Consider the following 16,583-nt stretch of genomic DNA (forward strand, 5'->3'; position numbering starts at 1 on the left):
CGATAAGGTGTCACATAAAAGGCGATTGTAGAAAATAGGAACACAAAGTGTAGTGGACTAACATGATGGCATGGATAGAATCAGAGACAAAAAGACTGCAGATGCTGGAATCCAAGGTAGACAGACAGGAGGCTGGAGGAATACAGCAAGGCCAGGCAGCATCAGGAGGTGGAGAAGTGGACATTTTGTTTGTGACCCTTCTTCAGGACTGGGAGCGTGGGGGTAAGGGAAGCTGCAGATAAAGTGGTTGGGGGGGACGGGGACGGGGGCAGGGTGGTAAGGTAGTGATACGTGAACACCTGGGTACGACCTGGTTGGTCGAGTGGGAGGAATGAATCTGGTTGCTGGTTGGAAGGAAGGGTCAATCAGAGGAATGGAAGGGAGGGGAGGGGCTGGGAAGGGAGTCTGGGGATGGGAAAGGAGGTTATTTGAGTTAACAGGAAGCAAAAAGTAGGCATAAATTTTTCAGGTTGCAAAGATGTATGGAGAGAATGCATGTAACAGAGGTCAACTTTTTACATCTTATAGAAATAACTTGGATGAAGGGAAGGAAGGTTTGTGTTGCTAAATTTATTGATGCACAAAAATAGTTAAGAAATTACATTGTGTCAAGGGGACATGAGAAGGCCAAGAAAAGATATAAAGAGGTTAAGTTAGTGGGCAAAGATCTAGTAAATGGACTGTAACGTGAGGAAATATGAAACTGAAAATGAAAAAAATATTTTCTTAAGGATGAGCGATTGTAGAGCACTGAGCTGCAGAGGGATCCAAGTAACATGTACCACAGTGTTGGTCAGTGGGTACAGCAAGTCATGAGAAAGTTAAAAGAATGTAATCAGTTTTTGCAAGGAGAATTAAATATAAAAGTACAGGGCACTGTTGATACAGTGGGAGAAAGTGAGGACTGCAGATGCTGGAGATCAGAGTCGAGAGTGTGTTGCTGGAAAAGCACAGCAGGTCAGGCAGCATCCGAGGAGCAGGAGAGTCGATGTTTCGGGCATAAGCCCTTCATCAGGAGTGAGGTACTTCATCAGCACTGTTGGTACAGTGTTGGCCATCTTATTTAAGGAAAGATGCAAATATGCTTCAGGGAAAACTTCTCAGACTAATACCTGGAATCAGTGGTTGGTTTCCTGAAGAAAGACTGAGCATAATCCTGCTGGAGTGCAGATGAGTAACTGGGATTGAAACATATAAGATCACGAGCAGTCTTGACAGGGTACATGTAGAGAGGATGTTTCCTTTTTTGGGAGAGTCTGGAACTAAATGGGTCATTGTTTAAAAACCAGGCCTTGTCCATTTAAAACAGACAAGGTGAAAAGTTTTGACAGAGCTTTGTCTGGAACCTTGGACCCATCTTCCTGAGATGATGGTGGAAGATGAGACTTTATATAGTTCTAAGGCAGAGGTGGGTAGGTTCATGTCAAGTGCATGGATGGAAGATTATTTGGAGTAAGTGGCAATACAGATCTGAGGGATTACAATCAGACTGGCTATGATCTTATCAAACAGATGGGCATGTTCGGTGAATTGGCCGTGCTAAATTGCCCATAGTCTTCAGGGATGTATAGGTTAGGTGCATTAGTCAGGGGAAATGTAGAATAATAGGGGAAGGGAATGGGTCTGGGTGGGTTACTCTTCAGAGGGTTGATATGGACTTGTTGGGTCAGGTGGCCTGTTTCCACACTGTAGGGAATCTATTCTGTTCTAGTGAAACATGCATGAGGGGCTGAATGGCCTACTCCTAAGTTGTATATCCCTTCTCTCTGGTCCAATCTCGTTCACAACTACTGATCTCCAAATCAATATTCTCCTGTATTGCCACTGAAAATGTGTTGCTGGAAAAGCGCAGCAGGTCAGGCAGCATCCAAGGAACAGGAGAATCGACGTTTCGGGCATAAGCCCTTCAGTGGTAGAACAAAAGGAACTTCCTTTTGTTCTACCCCTGAAGGGCTTATGCCCAAAACGTCAATTCTCCTGCTCCTTGGATACTGCCTGACTTGCTGCGCTTTTCCAGCAACACATTTTCAGCTCTGATCTCCAGCATCTGCAGTCCTCACTTTCTCCCCTCCTGTATTGCCTCCTATTAAAACATCATCTTGTGGATCCAGTATTGGATTGGGTAAAAAATGGCAGATTGGCTCTGGAATACTTGATTGGGGCTGGATTCTTATCTTTAAAGTGGGCAATGTCAGCTTGGTAAGGGTGGCCTCACCACCCATGACTCACGCTTACACTGAGCCAGGTTGAGCATGGTTTAAACTGACTCCTGTCTTTCTCTGTTATGGAGAACAATTTGAAATTGGTTTGTATAGCCTCAATACACTTGCACAATAAGCATGAATCACATAGTGAGCTGGGAAGTGACCAACACGAATTATTACTGTGTTAGGGCTGCTAGCCCTCCAGCATTGGACAAAGAGTTTCCAGGAATTGGAGATTAATCTCCAGGGAATTAAACAGAACAAAGATTTCTTTCCATTTTCATTTATTCCTTTGGTAGGAGTCAATATTGACGGGAAGAGGCGGGTTGACCAGCATCAATCTCGTGCTTAAATAATGAAGAGTCTTTTCCGTTTCCAGTCAGCTGAGAGGAGGCTGTGCATGGACGTGCTGGAGGACCAATGACAGGAGGTTATGGGGCGGGGCAGTTGAAAGTCCGATGTCATGTGATGAAACCTCCAGGAATATTGAGTTGGCAACCTGACCCTTTGACCTCAGAGGGGTATCCATGGGAATAACTTGAGTCGGAAACAGAAAAGGGGCTCCATAGGAACTGAGGCTTTTGTTGAGATGGGGATTGACGAAGGAAGAGTAGAGGGGACTTTAGCCGGTATCTTTATTCTGTATTTCTTTTTGATTCTGTATCTTTTTGTTCTGAATCTTTCTTTAGACTGTATTTTTACTCTATATTTTTCTTCATTCTGTCTTTTTAAAATCTGTATCAATAATTTATACCTTTCTTTAATGTGTATCTATACTCTACATTTTTCTTTAATCTGTATCTTTCTTGAAGATGTATCTCTACTCTGTCTTTAGTCCTAACTTTCCTTACTCTGTATCTATGCCTTATATCATTCTTTAATCTGTAACTTTCATTACTCTGCTTGTTCTCTCCTGTGTTTTTCTTTAATCTATATGTTTTTGTATCGTAAATGTATTGTAATCCGAGGGATGCAAGGCTCAGTAAAATGTGTAAGAAATAATGTAGGCTGACAAAGTACAAGCTGTTGAGTGTAAAGTTCAGTCTAACACAAGACCCACTGTAGCCTATTAAAAGGAAGCATTTGGTTCACTAATTACTATGCAGTAAATACCTCCAACATCCTGCTCAGTCCACCTCAAAGAAAATCCTTCAATAACTAGTTTTCAGTAGTGTTACAAGTGAGCAATCAGAAGCTGTTTTTATTGGGTTTGATTTTTTTTTATAGGGTCTCCTTGGTGAGCAGCTTCAATGTATCCAGCGAGTTAGTTTGAATGAGTCACTGAACTCAAATGTGTTGATAATTAATCAATCGTTTCCAGATGTGTTGATCCTAGCCCCAGGTGTACATTCTGCTCGCTGGCTTTTATCCAGTCTGCGCCTACAAGTGTCTCGTCTGTACTCTGATGTCTGGCAGGAGTTCAACTGTTTCAACATGGCTGCCTCTTCACACCCAGCAACATTAGATTGGTGTCTATGATAAAGAAGGAAAGCATGCAAACATTAAACCCAGAGACTAAATCACAGTCCAGGACCTATTCACCTTGTAAACTTTGACACCAGTGCCCATCATTACCCTCGCACTCGCTCAACCTTTGCTACCTACTGTCACCTCAGTGTTAACTGAACTGAACCAGTCAGCTGTGCCTTGAACACATCTAACGTCTGCCTCCATCCTGGTCCAACATCGCTTCAGGAAAGCAACCGACATCATCAAAGACCCCTCCCACCCCGGTTAGACTCTCTTCGAGCCTCTTCCATCAGGCAAAAGATAAAAATATTTGGAAGCATTATCAACGGATTTACCAACACCTTCTTTCCTGCTGTTATCAGACTTATGAACAGACCTCTGAGAGTTGATTTTTCATTGCGTCTTTTCTATAGCTGTAAAACTACATTCAGTATCCTGTTCTATTACCCTGATATAATAAGGTGAGGTATGAGTTGTTTTAGATTAGAGTCCCTACAGTGTGGAAACAGGCCCTTCGGCCCAACAAGTCCACACTGACCCTCCGAAGAGGGACCCACCCCCCCTACATTTACCCCTGACTGATGCACCTAACCCTATGGGCAAGTTAGCATGGCCAATTCACCTGACCTGCACAACTTTGGACTGTGGGAGGAAACCAGAGCACCCGGAGGAAACCCACGCAGACACGGGGAGAATGTGCAAACTCCACACAGAGAGTTGCTCGAGGCGGGAATTGAACCCGGGTCCTTGGCACTGTGAGGCAGCAGTGCTAACCACTGAGCCACCGTGCTGCCCCGTATCTCGGTACATGCGACAATAATAAAGGAAATCAAATCAAATCACATGGAACAATATATCCGTATGACGGTGCTATTCTTTAACTTATGTTGCAACCTGACTATCTTGAGGCTCCAGACTCAATCCAGTCTGTTAACATAAGCATTAAATGTTTGATAGAGATTATAAGTACTGAATAACTAGAAAATTATTCTATATTGATTGGTTTACAAGTCATGTTCAGCAGTGTAAAATTTCACAATGTAATGTAAAATTGTGTTGTGGGTTGCCACAGTAACTCAAACTGTTTTTGCTGTGAAAAACATTTACATTTTCAACTGGATTAATCCAAATGGATGCAGTTAATTAAATGCATCAAAGCATGTTTTAAAATCAATTCCTTTTAAGATAAATATGGCAGGTTTTGCTTTTGGGAAATGCACAAATGTGCTTCAGTGGGAACACAGTGGGAAACAAAAAGAACATGTATCGGAATTAGTGTTGTTTTAAAAGTCCTGTGTAACTTCAGGATTGAGGTGGACATGTTATAATTTTATTTTGCATGGAACGTACACCAACCAAATTATTTCCAGAATCATAACATTGAGAGTTGAGCAAATAATGGTCAAACTAATTAGAACTGAGCTACCAACAGCCTGTGGAGAATGTGAGGTATAATCATGGAAATAAAATGCTCTTCCAGTTATAACATTTCCAACTGAATTACACTTCAAAATGGCACTATATATATTCCACTGTGCAGCAAAAACTGCTGTAAGGAGGGGTCTTTTTTAGATAAATACAAATTTGGAGTTGGAGCTATATCCTGAGCTTGTACATTTCCATAATGAGTGAATTACATAAGTGAATTTAGCTTGTTCATCAGCCATTTCATACAGTGTGTTCACAAAAAAGCCTTAAATTGTTTAACTAAAAGGAGAAAGTGCACATGTTAAAAAAAAGTACAGGGGTATCTTGGATGAATTGTTAAACCATAATTTTTCCAGTGTCTCAAAGTACAATTCTATAAATTGGATAGGATTGATTTTCAATATTTAATTCTCTCTCAGTCCATTTCTGAATAAATTAAAGTAATCTATATTCATAGTAGAGAAAGTATTGTGAATGAGAGGGCAGAGATTTAATAGTAAAAAAGGTGAAAATGATAAAAGGAAATTACTGAGTCTGGTGGAGGCAGGTTCGACTGTGGCTTTTGGGAGGGAGTTAGACAGTTATCTGAAAAGGATGCGTGTTCAGGATTACAGGGAGAAAGCAGGGTAAATGGAAGTAGGTGAATAGTTTATTTGGAGAGATGGTACAGATGTGATGGGCCAAATGGCCGCCTCACTGTAAAAATTCTGAGATTAAGCCTTTACAAAGCTATTTGTGGTCAAAAGCATCACATTCTTGAAGCTTCAGTTAGTGGAAACAGGTAATGGTAACTAATCTGAGCCACCAGCTTTCTACATTAGGAGCCAAGGAAATGGAGGGCAGAACTGACAATATAGCTTAGCACTGCCTCAGCGGGTCATCGCCCCAAAATGGAAATCCCGACCTGGTGATGAATTTGTCCATCTGGGGCTGTGGCCACGTGGAGATGCTTCCAGCAACTATGTTACTCAAATGAGCGCAAAAAAAATCACAGAAACTTGAGTCAGTGGCGAATGGAATTTTCTGTTATTGTTTGCGCTTGTTGCCACTATCCCAAGTGAGTTGTGCAGCAAAATCCAGTGCAATTGAGTGGAGATTCCAAATTGCAGTGCTTAAGATGTAACTGAATGGTAGGCGAAGGTCACTGTTCAATGTTTCTCAGCCCCTCTGTGTGTGCAGAGGCATTCCTCTCATTTGTGATGCATTATAATTTAATAATGTTGCCGAGTGAACCTCCAGGAGGCCAGGCAGTAATTCCAATTACATCAGTTTCCGAGCAAATGCAGACTATAAAATCCACATGTCCATATGATTGATCAACCCCACGTTCAGACTATTAACGTGGCTTGATGAAATCTACGTCAGGTTATGGCTGCATCTTTTTTGCCCCAAGCACGTTATTAAATTGTGATGCAAGTCAGTTGTACAGCAGAGGTGCAAATGTTGTTTTGTGGGCAAGGCAAATTCCTAGTGTGCTCGAGAAGCCAAGTCTGATGGCAAACACTGTGTGCTGCTGCACGAAGATGGCTTGGAGATACTTGGGCTTCAGCTGTTTAATGGCATCTAATGCAAACCACCTTCTGAACAGTGAGAAAACAAAATCTCAGGCGTTCTGCCAACAAACCCTTGGAGATCATTAAAAATGTAACTACCATCCTGAGCAAAGATTAACACGCTCCACTTTGCCTGCGAGCAGAGATGGGAGTATGACTCAGCTGGAGCCAGTAGATGGTGTCCTCCGAATGGTGCCTGCATTGCGAAAGGCCAGAGACCAAGATAAGGCAAGATAAAATGTTGCATCCTGTTGGTTTCATGAGCTTCTCAATAATGGATGACAATTTTTAAATAAAGCTTATAACCCACACTGATTTCCCCTACAAATGTGTATGTTAAACCCACAGTGGTCCTGTTCTGTTCAGTTGCCAGGTTCACAGTCAGAACCGTTCATGTTTCCAGCCAAAGAGGTTGTAAAAGAACACAGGTTGAATGAAAACTTTCAGATGTTTAATTTTCTTTCTTAACCATTAACATCTGCTTCTGTTTTACATCACAACTCTCTCAGGGAGGAAGCAGTGGTGTCGAGACACATAGGGGAAACTTAGCAGTGAACTGATGTCTGAAGATGTGTCTCTGAGGAAATACGGAAATCAAGTGTTTAAAAAATATTTCATTTTTTTGGTGCCCATTCCCTGTTGTCCATCAGTCTGTTGGTTTGCTCTTCTTTGAACAATACTGTCCTGAAGGTATCCAACACCTTCCCTGGAGCTAATCCATTGCCAACAACGGGATTGCCATCCCACCACACTTACTGATGTAAAAATCACCCTGAGGTCATTTCCAAATTAGTAAAAGATGAATAAAGGCACCACACTGTTGTGTTGTCTCCTGGTCTGTACGTGAGTGTTCCTTTTAAGAGACATGCTCATATCATTCCATATCTTATGTCATGTGAAGGTAGAAAGGTCTCAGACACCATCTCTATTGGGATCACTTCAAGAGTGACACACTAATAGAGCATGCTCTTGTAATAATCTCATACCATCCTAGATGTCAGGGTCTGTCAGTGTAATCATTGTATTTAATAGCCAACTGCAATAAACAACTGTTGTATCCACATTATCGATACTTGGTTCCTCCTTTCTGTTATGTGGGATAGGACAAGTCTTACTGCATCAAGTAAGAATAACTCACTGTGGTGATGAAGGGTCGTCATTGCACATGGTAAGATTTTAAGCTCTGTGACTGAAACTGGAACTGAGTTTACCTCAGGCTGGAGCAGCAGACACATCGAGGGGTATGGTGGAGCTATGAGGATTGAAAACTCAACATGTTGGAGGACAGGTAGGGTAGGGAGGGGTGATGAAAACAAAGAATAGAGTCAGTAGAAAGAGAGATGTGTATACAGTGATGGACAAAATGGATGGGTGCGGCATATTACCATCCTACGCTACCAATGACTTATTATTCATGTGTCAAAATGTGTATCTATTGGAAGAATTACAGCGGAGTTCCAATTGTGTCTCCATCCAGCACTTAGACACAAACACCTTCCCTAGAGATCAATGGATAATGATCCTGTACAGGACCTTTAGCAGACAAGCGACTCCAAGGTACATTCTAGTGCCATAGCTGATCTTGACTAACAGCACAAAATGAAGATTAAAACTAACCTTCCTAATTAGAATTGTTGATGAACTCACTTAGTCATTGGAGTATTGCTGGTGTTCCATAGAATATTCAAGTGTTGCATGTTATTAACCACTAGAGTGTTCATACTGAAACAGGATCAGTTGCGCCATGTCTGATGAAGATGCTAAAATTCTTCTCTGTCTTTGACTTGACTATTCCAACACACTCCTGGCTGCCCTCCTTAAGAACTTGACATTATCTAAAACCCTGCTGCCCCGTATTCTCCCTCACATCATATCTCATTTACCTATTATCCATGTTGCTCGTTGAATTCCATTGGATCCTGATCGACCAACACTCATGGATTTTAAAATTCACATCTTTGTTTTCAAGTCTAACATGACCTCGAGCTTCTTTCTGGCTGTAATTTCTCCCAGCCCTGCAAAACCTCCAGGATATCGAAGCTCCTTTGCACCTGACCCCTTGCACATGCCTGATTTTAATTGGTCCAAGATTGGTAGCCTTGAGGTGCCAAGGGAAAATAATTTTCTTTCAGTTTGACTCGTCAGACTGAATTGCACCTTTTCCTGTTTTGCCCCAAGCCCTGTTTGTGTCTCACCCACAACCCATTGGTGTCTGTGCCTCTGACTGGCTGGAGGTCTGAAAGCTCAGGAAATCCCTCCTTAAACCTCTCTGCTTCCTGACCTCTCTTTCTACCATTAAGGTGCTCCCTAAAACGTTTGACTCAGCTTTTAGTCATCTGTTCCAATGTCTTCTTTTTCTAACACACATACAGAGCACCTCAGACTGTGTTATTCCCCTAAAGTAGCTATATAAGTAGATACAAGTTGATGTTGATACACAGGAGTAATAAGGCACACTGTTAAGAAAAGAGAGAAGCATGTCTTTTGGTTAAACCAAACCTTTTTCTATTTTTCAGTGTGATGTGCCAGTTTAGCGTCGTTGAAAGTAAAAGTGCAACATTCCCAACAGAGCGACCACGACACTTGCTGGACGACAGTGTTCTGGAAAGTCACAGTCCTGCCAAGAATCAGGAAAGTTCCATCTTTTCCAACGGAGTTTCAATTGGTAAGAGTGCTAGCCTTCCATATTGTAATTCGCTGCTGAAATAGATGTCACCTATGGAAAATAGAAGTGCACATAAAACATCTCCTGACTGTTCACTCTGATCTCTGTTGTTACAATCACTGAAGTTACAGGCAGCAACTTGATGAAATCTCCCATCATTAAAACCATCCAGGTGGGAGTTGGATTCAAGTACATTAATCATATCAGAGAGTACCAGTTGGAAAATGCCCCGTCATATCTATTTCTTTCCATCCTTTTAGCCTCACGGATATTCACAGCACAGAGTGGTCATTCCAGCCATTGTGTCTGTTGGTTAGCCCACTTTGAGAATAGCCTGCGTACAATTCTAATCGCCCTGCTCTAAGAAAGTTGTTGTGAAACTTGAAAGGGTTCAGAAAAGATCTACAAGGATGTTGCCAGGGTTGGAGGGCTTGAGCTATAGGGAGAGGCTGAATAGGCTGGGGCTGTTTTCCCTGGAGCGTCGGAGGCTGAGGGGTGACCACATAGAGGTTTATAAAACCGTGAGGGACGTGGATAGGGTAAATAGACGAGGTCTTTTTCCAAGGGTAGGTGAGTCCAAAATTAGAGGGAATAGGTTTAAGGCGGGAGGGGATAGATTTAAAAGGGACCTGAGGGGCAACCTTTTCACACAGAGGGTGGTATGTGTATGGAATGAACTGTCAGAGGAAGTGGTGGAGGCTGGTACAATTACCACATTTAAGAGGTATCTGGATGGGTATATGAATAGAAAGGGGTTAGAGGGATATGGGCCAAGTGGGACTAGATTAGATTTGGATATCTAGTTGGCATGGACGAGTTGGACCAAACGGTCAGTTTTTGTGCTGTACAACTCTATGACTCAGTCAATTTCTTTCCATCATTTTAGCCTTGTGGACTTCACTGAGGGAGGCCATTCCACCCATTGTGTCCGTGCTGACCAACAAAGATTTGATTCCATGATCCCCATTTTCTAGTTCACAGTTCACAGCCCATAGCCCTGGAGACCATGGCAACACAAATAAAGATCCAGATACTGCCTTAATGTGACAAGAATTCCTGACTCAGCCACCCTTTTTCAGGTAGTCAGTTCCCTCTGGATGAAAGACATTTTTATTAACTCTCTTAGTCTTCTGCCCCTTACCTTACATCTATGCTTCCTGGTTCTTGACCCCTCTGCTAATAGAAAAAAGTGCCCCCCCCACCCACCCTACTTATGCCTGTTATTATGTTAAATCCCTCTATCAGGCACCTTGTCAATATTCGCTACTCCAAGGAAAACAGCCCCAGCCTCTCCAACCTTGCCTTATCTCAGACCCTGGTAAATTACCTTTGCACGCTTTCTAGTGTAATTTCACCCTTCCTATAATGTGGTGACCAGGTCTGCAGTACTCTAGTTGTGCCCTGAACAGTCGTCTATACAATTCCAGCAGAACTTCCTTGCCCTTGTATTCTTTCCCTCAGTTTAAAAAAAAAGGCAAATCGCCCATCTGCCTTCCTGAGCACCATGTCCACCTGCCCTGAGAGATCTATGGATATGCACACCAATGTCCCTAATGGGCTTCATTTTTGAAGAACGTTCATTTTTTCGAAGTTTATTTCATTTCTCCTTCTTACTCCCCCCTCGCAACCATTCCCAAACTGATGAGAATAGTCAACAGTGCTGCTTCAGGAGCTCTGTTGACCTGACTGTAGATCTTTGTACCCACATGAGTAACGTGTCTTGAAGGAGGTGGGGGCAGGTTTCTGCTTGGCACACCCACCGGCAGCTCAGCCCTATTTGGGAGTTCTCCTCATGAGGAATTGTGAGTGAGCTCGCACACTCTGTCAGACATTGCTTTGTAGTGCTAACGTTACCTGTCTTGATAACTCCAACCACAGCATTTATAATTAGGATTCAGTCTATAGTGCTAGCCATGCAAAACTGAGAGCCTAAGTTATTGGCAGCTTCAGGTTATGATGAATCTAAGGCTCACTTGTTCTGGCTCTGTACCTCCAACAACAACTTTCATCGGTGCGAAATATAAACGGAAAATGTGTGAGGGACTCAGCGGGTTTGGCAACATCGATACAGAGACAAACCAAGTTAACACTTTTGGTCCAGGATGGCTCTTCAGAACTTGGGAGTTGAACGATGAATAGGCCATACTAAGTTGCCCATAGTGTTCAGGGATGTGTAGGTTAGTTGCATTAGTCAGGGGAAATGTAGAGTGATAGGGTAGGGGAATGGGTCTGGGTGGGATACTCTTCGGAGGGTTGGTGTGGACTTGTTGGACCTAATGGCCTGTTCCCACACGGTAGAGATTCCACGTATGAAATTCCGAAAAAGGGTCATATCAGACTCAAAGTGCTAACTCTATTTCTTTCCAGTTGCCAAAGCTCCTGAGTTCCTCTGCCGTTCCATTTTCATTTCAGATTTCCAGCAGCTGCAGTCTGAGGGGTGGCACGGTGGCTCAGTGGTTAACACTGCTGCCTCACAGTGCTAGGGATCCGGGTTCGATTCTAGCCTCAGTCAGCATGGATGGGATGCATTTTTGGATGGTCAGTGTAGACTCAATGGGCTGAATGGTCTGCTTCCACACTGTAGGAATTCTAGTAGGTTACTTTTTTTTTCATGTACTGGACATTGTTAACATAGGTGCTAGTTACAAATCCCAGGTCAGTATTTGAAGCTGTTTATTCATTGTAGCTTTTTTTATTGAGCTATGGTCAACTTGCCTTCTTTTCAAAATTGCCTTGTCTGCCTGTGAGTATGGCAGGTAGTCTGTTCTGTGTTTATAATCTGTCAGCAGTGAGGGGAGAACCGCTGCTGGAATTAAGTCTGTTCTATTGCTGCAATGTCAAAACACATTGTGGCTTGATTCACTTTCAGTTAAGGAAAACGGAACCTGAGATGGTATAAATTTGCGATTGAAGTCCTCAACCATACCTTCGTCCCCTTACGCACGACTATTCCAATCTTCTCCTGGGCTGGCCTCCTGTTCTCCAAGTTCCGTAAATATCGGTTCATCCCAACCTCTACTGCCCCCATCCACCTTGCATTCACTTATCAATCTAATCCTCACTGACTCTGGTCCTTTGGGATATATCTTCCTATTGGAAGTGCTATTGTAATTGCAAGTTGTAATGAGGTTGAATCCCCTGATGATAGAAATGTAAATCAAGTGAGCAGTCACAGGCAATTTGAACTCTTAAGTAATTTGTATCATGGCAATTGCTCTTATAGCTGATTGTGTTCTCATTCAAAGCCGAAATGGTTCCTCAACAGCAATTACTACTGTAATTAGATTACTTACAGTGTGAAAACAGGCCCTTCGGCCCAACAAGTCCACACCGACCCGCCGAAGCGCAACCCACTGCCCTACTTTTACCCCTGCCCCTAACACTACGGGCATGGCCTATTCACCTAAATGGGAGGAAACCGGACCATCTGGAGGAAACCCACGCAGACATTGGGAGAATGTGCAAACTCCACACAGTCTGTGGCCTGAGGCGGGAATTGAACCTGGGTCTCTGGCGCTGTGAGGCAGCAGTGCTAACCACTGTGCCACCCACGGGATTAATTCAGTAGCCTAGCTCCAATGACCCAAGCTACAGAATTTAAAGTCAGATACAAGGATGTTACCGAGACTGGAGGATTTGAGTTATAAGGAGAGGCTAGATATGCTGGGACTTTTTTCCCTGGAGCATAGGTTGAGGGTGACCTTATAGAGGTTTGTGAAATCACGAGGGGCATCAATAAAGTGAATAATCAAGGTCTTTTCCCCCAGGATGGTGAAGTCCAAAACTGGAGGGAATAGATTTAAGGTAAGAAGGGAAACATTTAAAAGGGACTATGGGGTAACTTTCTTACACAGAGGATGGTGCATATATGGAACGATCTGCCAGAGGAAGCCAAAAATTTGGACAGGTACATGGACAAGAAAGGTTTAGAGTGACAGGGACCAAACGCAGACAAATGGGACTAGTTCAGTTTAAGGAACCTGGTTGGCATGGACAAGTTGGGCCGAAGAGTCTGTTTTCATGCTGTATGTCTCTATGACTGTATGACATGTTTTGACCTCAATAACACCCCAGGAGGCTGCAGGAGCCCTTTATGTAACAATGGGTCCATGACTTGACCCTCAATCTGCAGAAGTCAATGTACTCCAACAGGAAGTTTCTTTTGAGGTCAGCGTGTGTAAAAGGAAAATGGCTCAAATAGCAACTTTCCCATCCACCTGACATTTCAAAGTACTTTACAGGCAATGCAATATTTCTGTTTTGTAGTCCCTTGGGAATGTAGGTAGCACAGCAGCTGGCTAAGTTACACACAGCAAGTTCCAAAACAACAGAATTCTGAAATGACCAGATCAGTTTTTTTTTCAGGGGTGGGTGATGAGTAATAACCAGGGCTACAGGGATAACCCTCTGCTCTTCCTCAAAGCAATGCTTCAAAATTTTCTCCTACGTTCACATGAGAGGGCAGTCGGAGACTCACTTAACATCTCGCCTCAAAGGCAGTAACTCTAATAGCACATTGCTCCCTCAGCACTACTCTGTAGCATCAGCCTCACCCTCTGTGGCCATGCCCTGATGCAGGACTTGAGCTCAGCACCTTGTGACCCAGGGCCAAGTGTGCTATCAACTAGCCCATGGCTGCTCTTATCAGAAAAATATTGCCCGGAACCAGTGTTAAACGTTTTGGATCTTGCAGTAGAATGCTTCAGATTAGAGTTGGTCAGCTTCCCACCTTTTTGGTTGCTGAAGCTGTTTGCCTATGAGCAATCCAGCAATTACTTTCTTTGAAATATGCTTCACCTTGGCCCTGATTTTCTTTTCTTGATTGGGATTTTAAGTCAGACCAGGTGAACAATGTGTTGTTCTAACTTGTATCTGGGTCAACTGTAAGGAATTTTGCCCATGATTCCAACAATGTAACAAAGCCTGTGGAAGAAGGTGAACGGATTTTGTATTTGTTGCATTCAGTTTGGTGTCATTAATGATAAGTTGTTTTATTAATGAGAAACTCTCTCCCATTAAACAGTACGGACAGTGTGCTACTCCTACAGCTTATTGTTTCACGGGAGACAAAGGCCTGGATTTTCAAGACCCGAGGCCTTTAAAACAGCAGAGGGGGACCAAAACAGAAGGTTAACCCCATTTTGTCACAGTTTGATGTTGTCAGGGAGAAAGGAGTGAAATATAAATTTCTCAGGCAAGAAACTCCATTTCAGCAGGGCATTTGAAATTAGTGCTGAGCTCAACTCAATATTGTGTTGATGCACCAGGGCCCTTAATGAATTGAATGCATTTGTGGTGATAAATACTCTTGAAGAGTGGGTAAGATTTGTTTAATTGTCGTAATATCATGTTTATTAAAATCCCCAGCCTTTAAACCAGAGAACAAACAGGCTGAAACTATCTGTAAAAGTTAAGAAACATGCTCCACTGACAAGTTGCTATTTGTAAGTTGGAAACTTAAGTGTCCTGATACTTCAATAGAATTCTTTGTTGATGTTTCTCAATGGCTGTTAAAACAGCTGATGTCGTTGTGAATGGTTGTAAGAATCTCAGTAAACTACAAAAGTGTTCAGGGAGCTGGCCCTAAATTTGGTTTAAAGAAGCTATTAAAGGATTAGATGTTTTTGAAGGAGAAATTGAATACGAACTTGTTATCATAACAGATTAAATACTTGGGGGTTGCGGGACCTATAAAAGTTGGATAAGTAGAACTTATTTTCAGTGTCAGGTATGTATGTGTGAGATCTATATTCGATTATCAGACATTATTTTCTCCATCGCCACATGATGTATGCCCATGAGGGAAACTGAATGACTAAAAAAATACTATTGGGATATATGGTAGCAAGGAGGTGTCATAAAGATATGCAATAGCTTGAGAGGTGGTGGGGGACAAGAGCTAGTATGAAAGGGCCATTTGGAGAACATGGTGGTTGGTGGGGCAGCGTGGTGAGGAGTGTGCAAGGTGAAGGCTAATGGGCATAACAGCTTCTAAAGCTAATAGAATGAAATCACAGAGAATCATCGTGTGCCTTATAACTAGCCGACCTCAGTACTTGCCTGGCCCTGAAGCCATGTACAATTTGCTACTGGAGTCAGTTGGCCTGGCTGTGTCTGAACCCTGTTTCAACTGAGCTAAAATCTGGTGTAATAGGGGCCTTGAAGCAAGCTGAGATTGGGTGGTTTCACAATTAGAGGCGTCCAACCTGGTAGTGGAAATTCAGCTCCTAAGTTGGTTCTGACTAGGCCACAGATTTTAGCCTCTTCTCTGAAGGTAAGTCCCTTGAGGGTGCAAATGGCCATATTTTAGTTGCACTTCTCTTCTTGAGATTTGATGTCAACTCATGAGTTAAAAGTTGAGTTTAAACAGTGTGAAAACACTATAATTATTGTTACCCTGCGACAAGGCTGAAGTGACTGGAGGGATGTATAGGACCTCCAACCTACCTTTAATGTAATCCACTTTTGTTCATTTTTCTTATTTGTTCATGGGACATGGGCATCACTGGCTGGCCACCATTTATTGCCTGTCCCTAATTGCCCTCCTTGAATGTGGTGGTGAGCTGCCTTCTTGAACCGCTGCAGTAATGGGTTGACCCACAATGTCATTAGCGGGTGGAGTTGCAGGATTTTGACCCTCTTGCCCCTCTTTCAAACCTGTCACATCCAAACAGTCTGCTGGGCGGCACGGTAGTTAGCACTGCCGCCTCACACCGCCAGGCACCTGGGTTCGATGGTCTGTGTGGAGTTTGCACATTCTCACCATGTCTGCATGGGTTTCCTCAGGGTCTTCTGGTTTCCTCCCACAATTATGCTAAATTGCCCATTGTGTTAGGTTCATTAGTCAGGGGTATATGTAGGGGAATGGGTCTGGGTGGGTTACTCTTCGGAGGGTCGGTGTGGACCTATTGGGCTGAAGGGCCTGTTTCCACACTGTAGAAAATCTAATCTAATCCAAAATCTTTGTAGCTGGACTATTTCATTGGGAAGGAGTACTGTGTCAGTCCAGATCATGGAATTGTATTTGGTTATAAGATGAAAAAACTGGAAACATTGATGAAGTAATTTCCAGGGAGAGCTGAGGCAATGACCTCTAACTATTAATAATTACCTCGAATGTTCTGCAGTTAGCTGCTGTACAATTATTCTCAATTTTTGAAGCCAAAGCTAGTGTTATTGAGGCATTTAATGTGAAGATATTTTAAGTGCACCACAGTAGATGTGAAAATTAGAAAACAAAGGTAGAATTTCTCAATATGGTGA

General features: G+C 42.8%; 2 protein-coding genes across 7 annotated transcripts in view; one reads left to right on the forward strand and one right to left on the reverse strand.

Annotated features, from left to right (window-relative positions):
* Positions 1-16,583, forward strand: part of LOC140469439 (ras-specific guanine nucleotide-releasing factor RalGPS1-like) — a 956,086-nt gene that overhangs the window by 893,250 nt on the left and 46,253 nt on the right. For all 6 annotated transcript variants that reach the window (XM_072565956.1, XM_072565961.1, XM_072565957.1 and 3 more), the window contains one exon: positions 9,172-9,320. In XM_072565956.1, the coding sequence (XP_072422057.1) occupies positions 9,172-9,320 (149 nt within the window). The remainder of the gene's footprint in view (positions 1-9,171; positions 9,321-16,583) is intronic.
* Positions 9,256-16,583, reverse strand: part of fbxw2 (F-box and WD repeat domain containing 2) — a 90,649-nt gene continuing 83,321 nt past the window's right edge. The window contains exon 8 of the transcript XR_011956108.1: positions 9,256-9,371. The gene's annotated coding sequence lies outside the window, so the exon portion shown is untranslated. The remainder of the gene's footprint in view (positions 9,372-16,583) is intronic.

Source organism: Chiloscyllium punctatum, chromosome 49 (assembly GCF_047496795.1).
Source record: "Chiloscyllium punctatum isolate Juve2018m chromosome 49, sChiPun1.3, whole genome shotgun sequence".
Taxonomy (NCBI): Eukaryota; Metazoa; Chordata; class Chondrichthyes; order Orectolobiformes; family Hemiscylliidae; genus Chiloscyllium; species Chiloscyllium punctatum.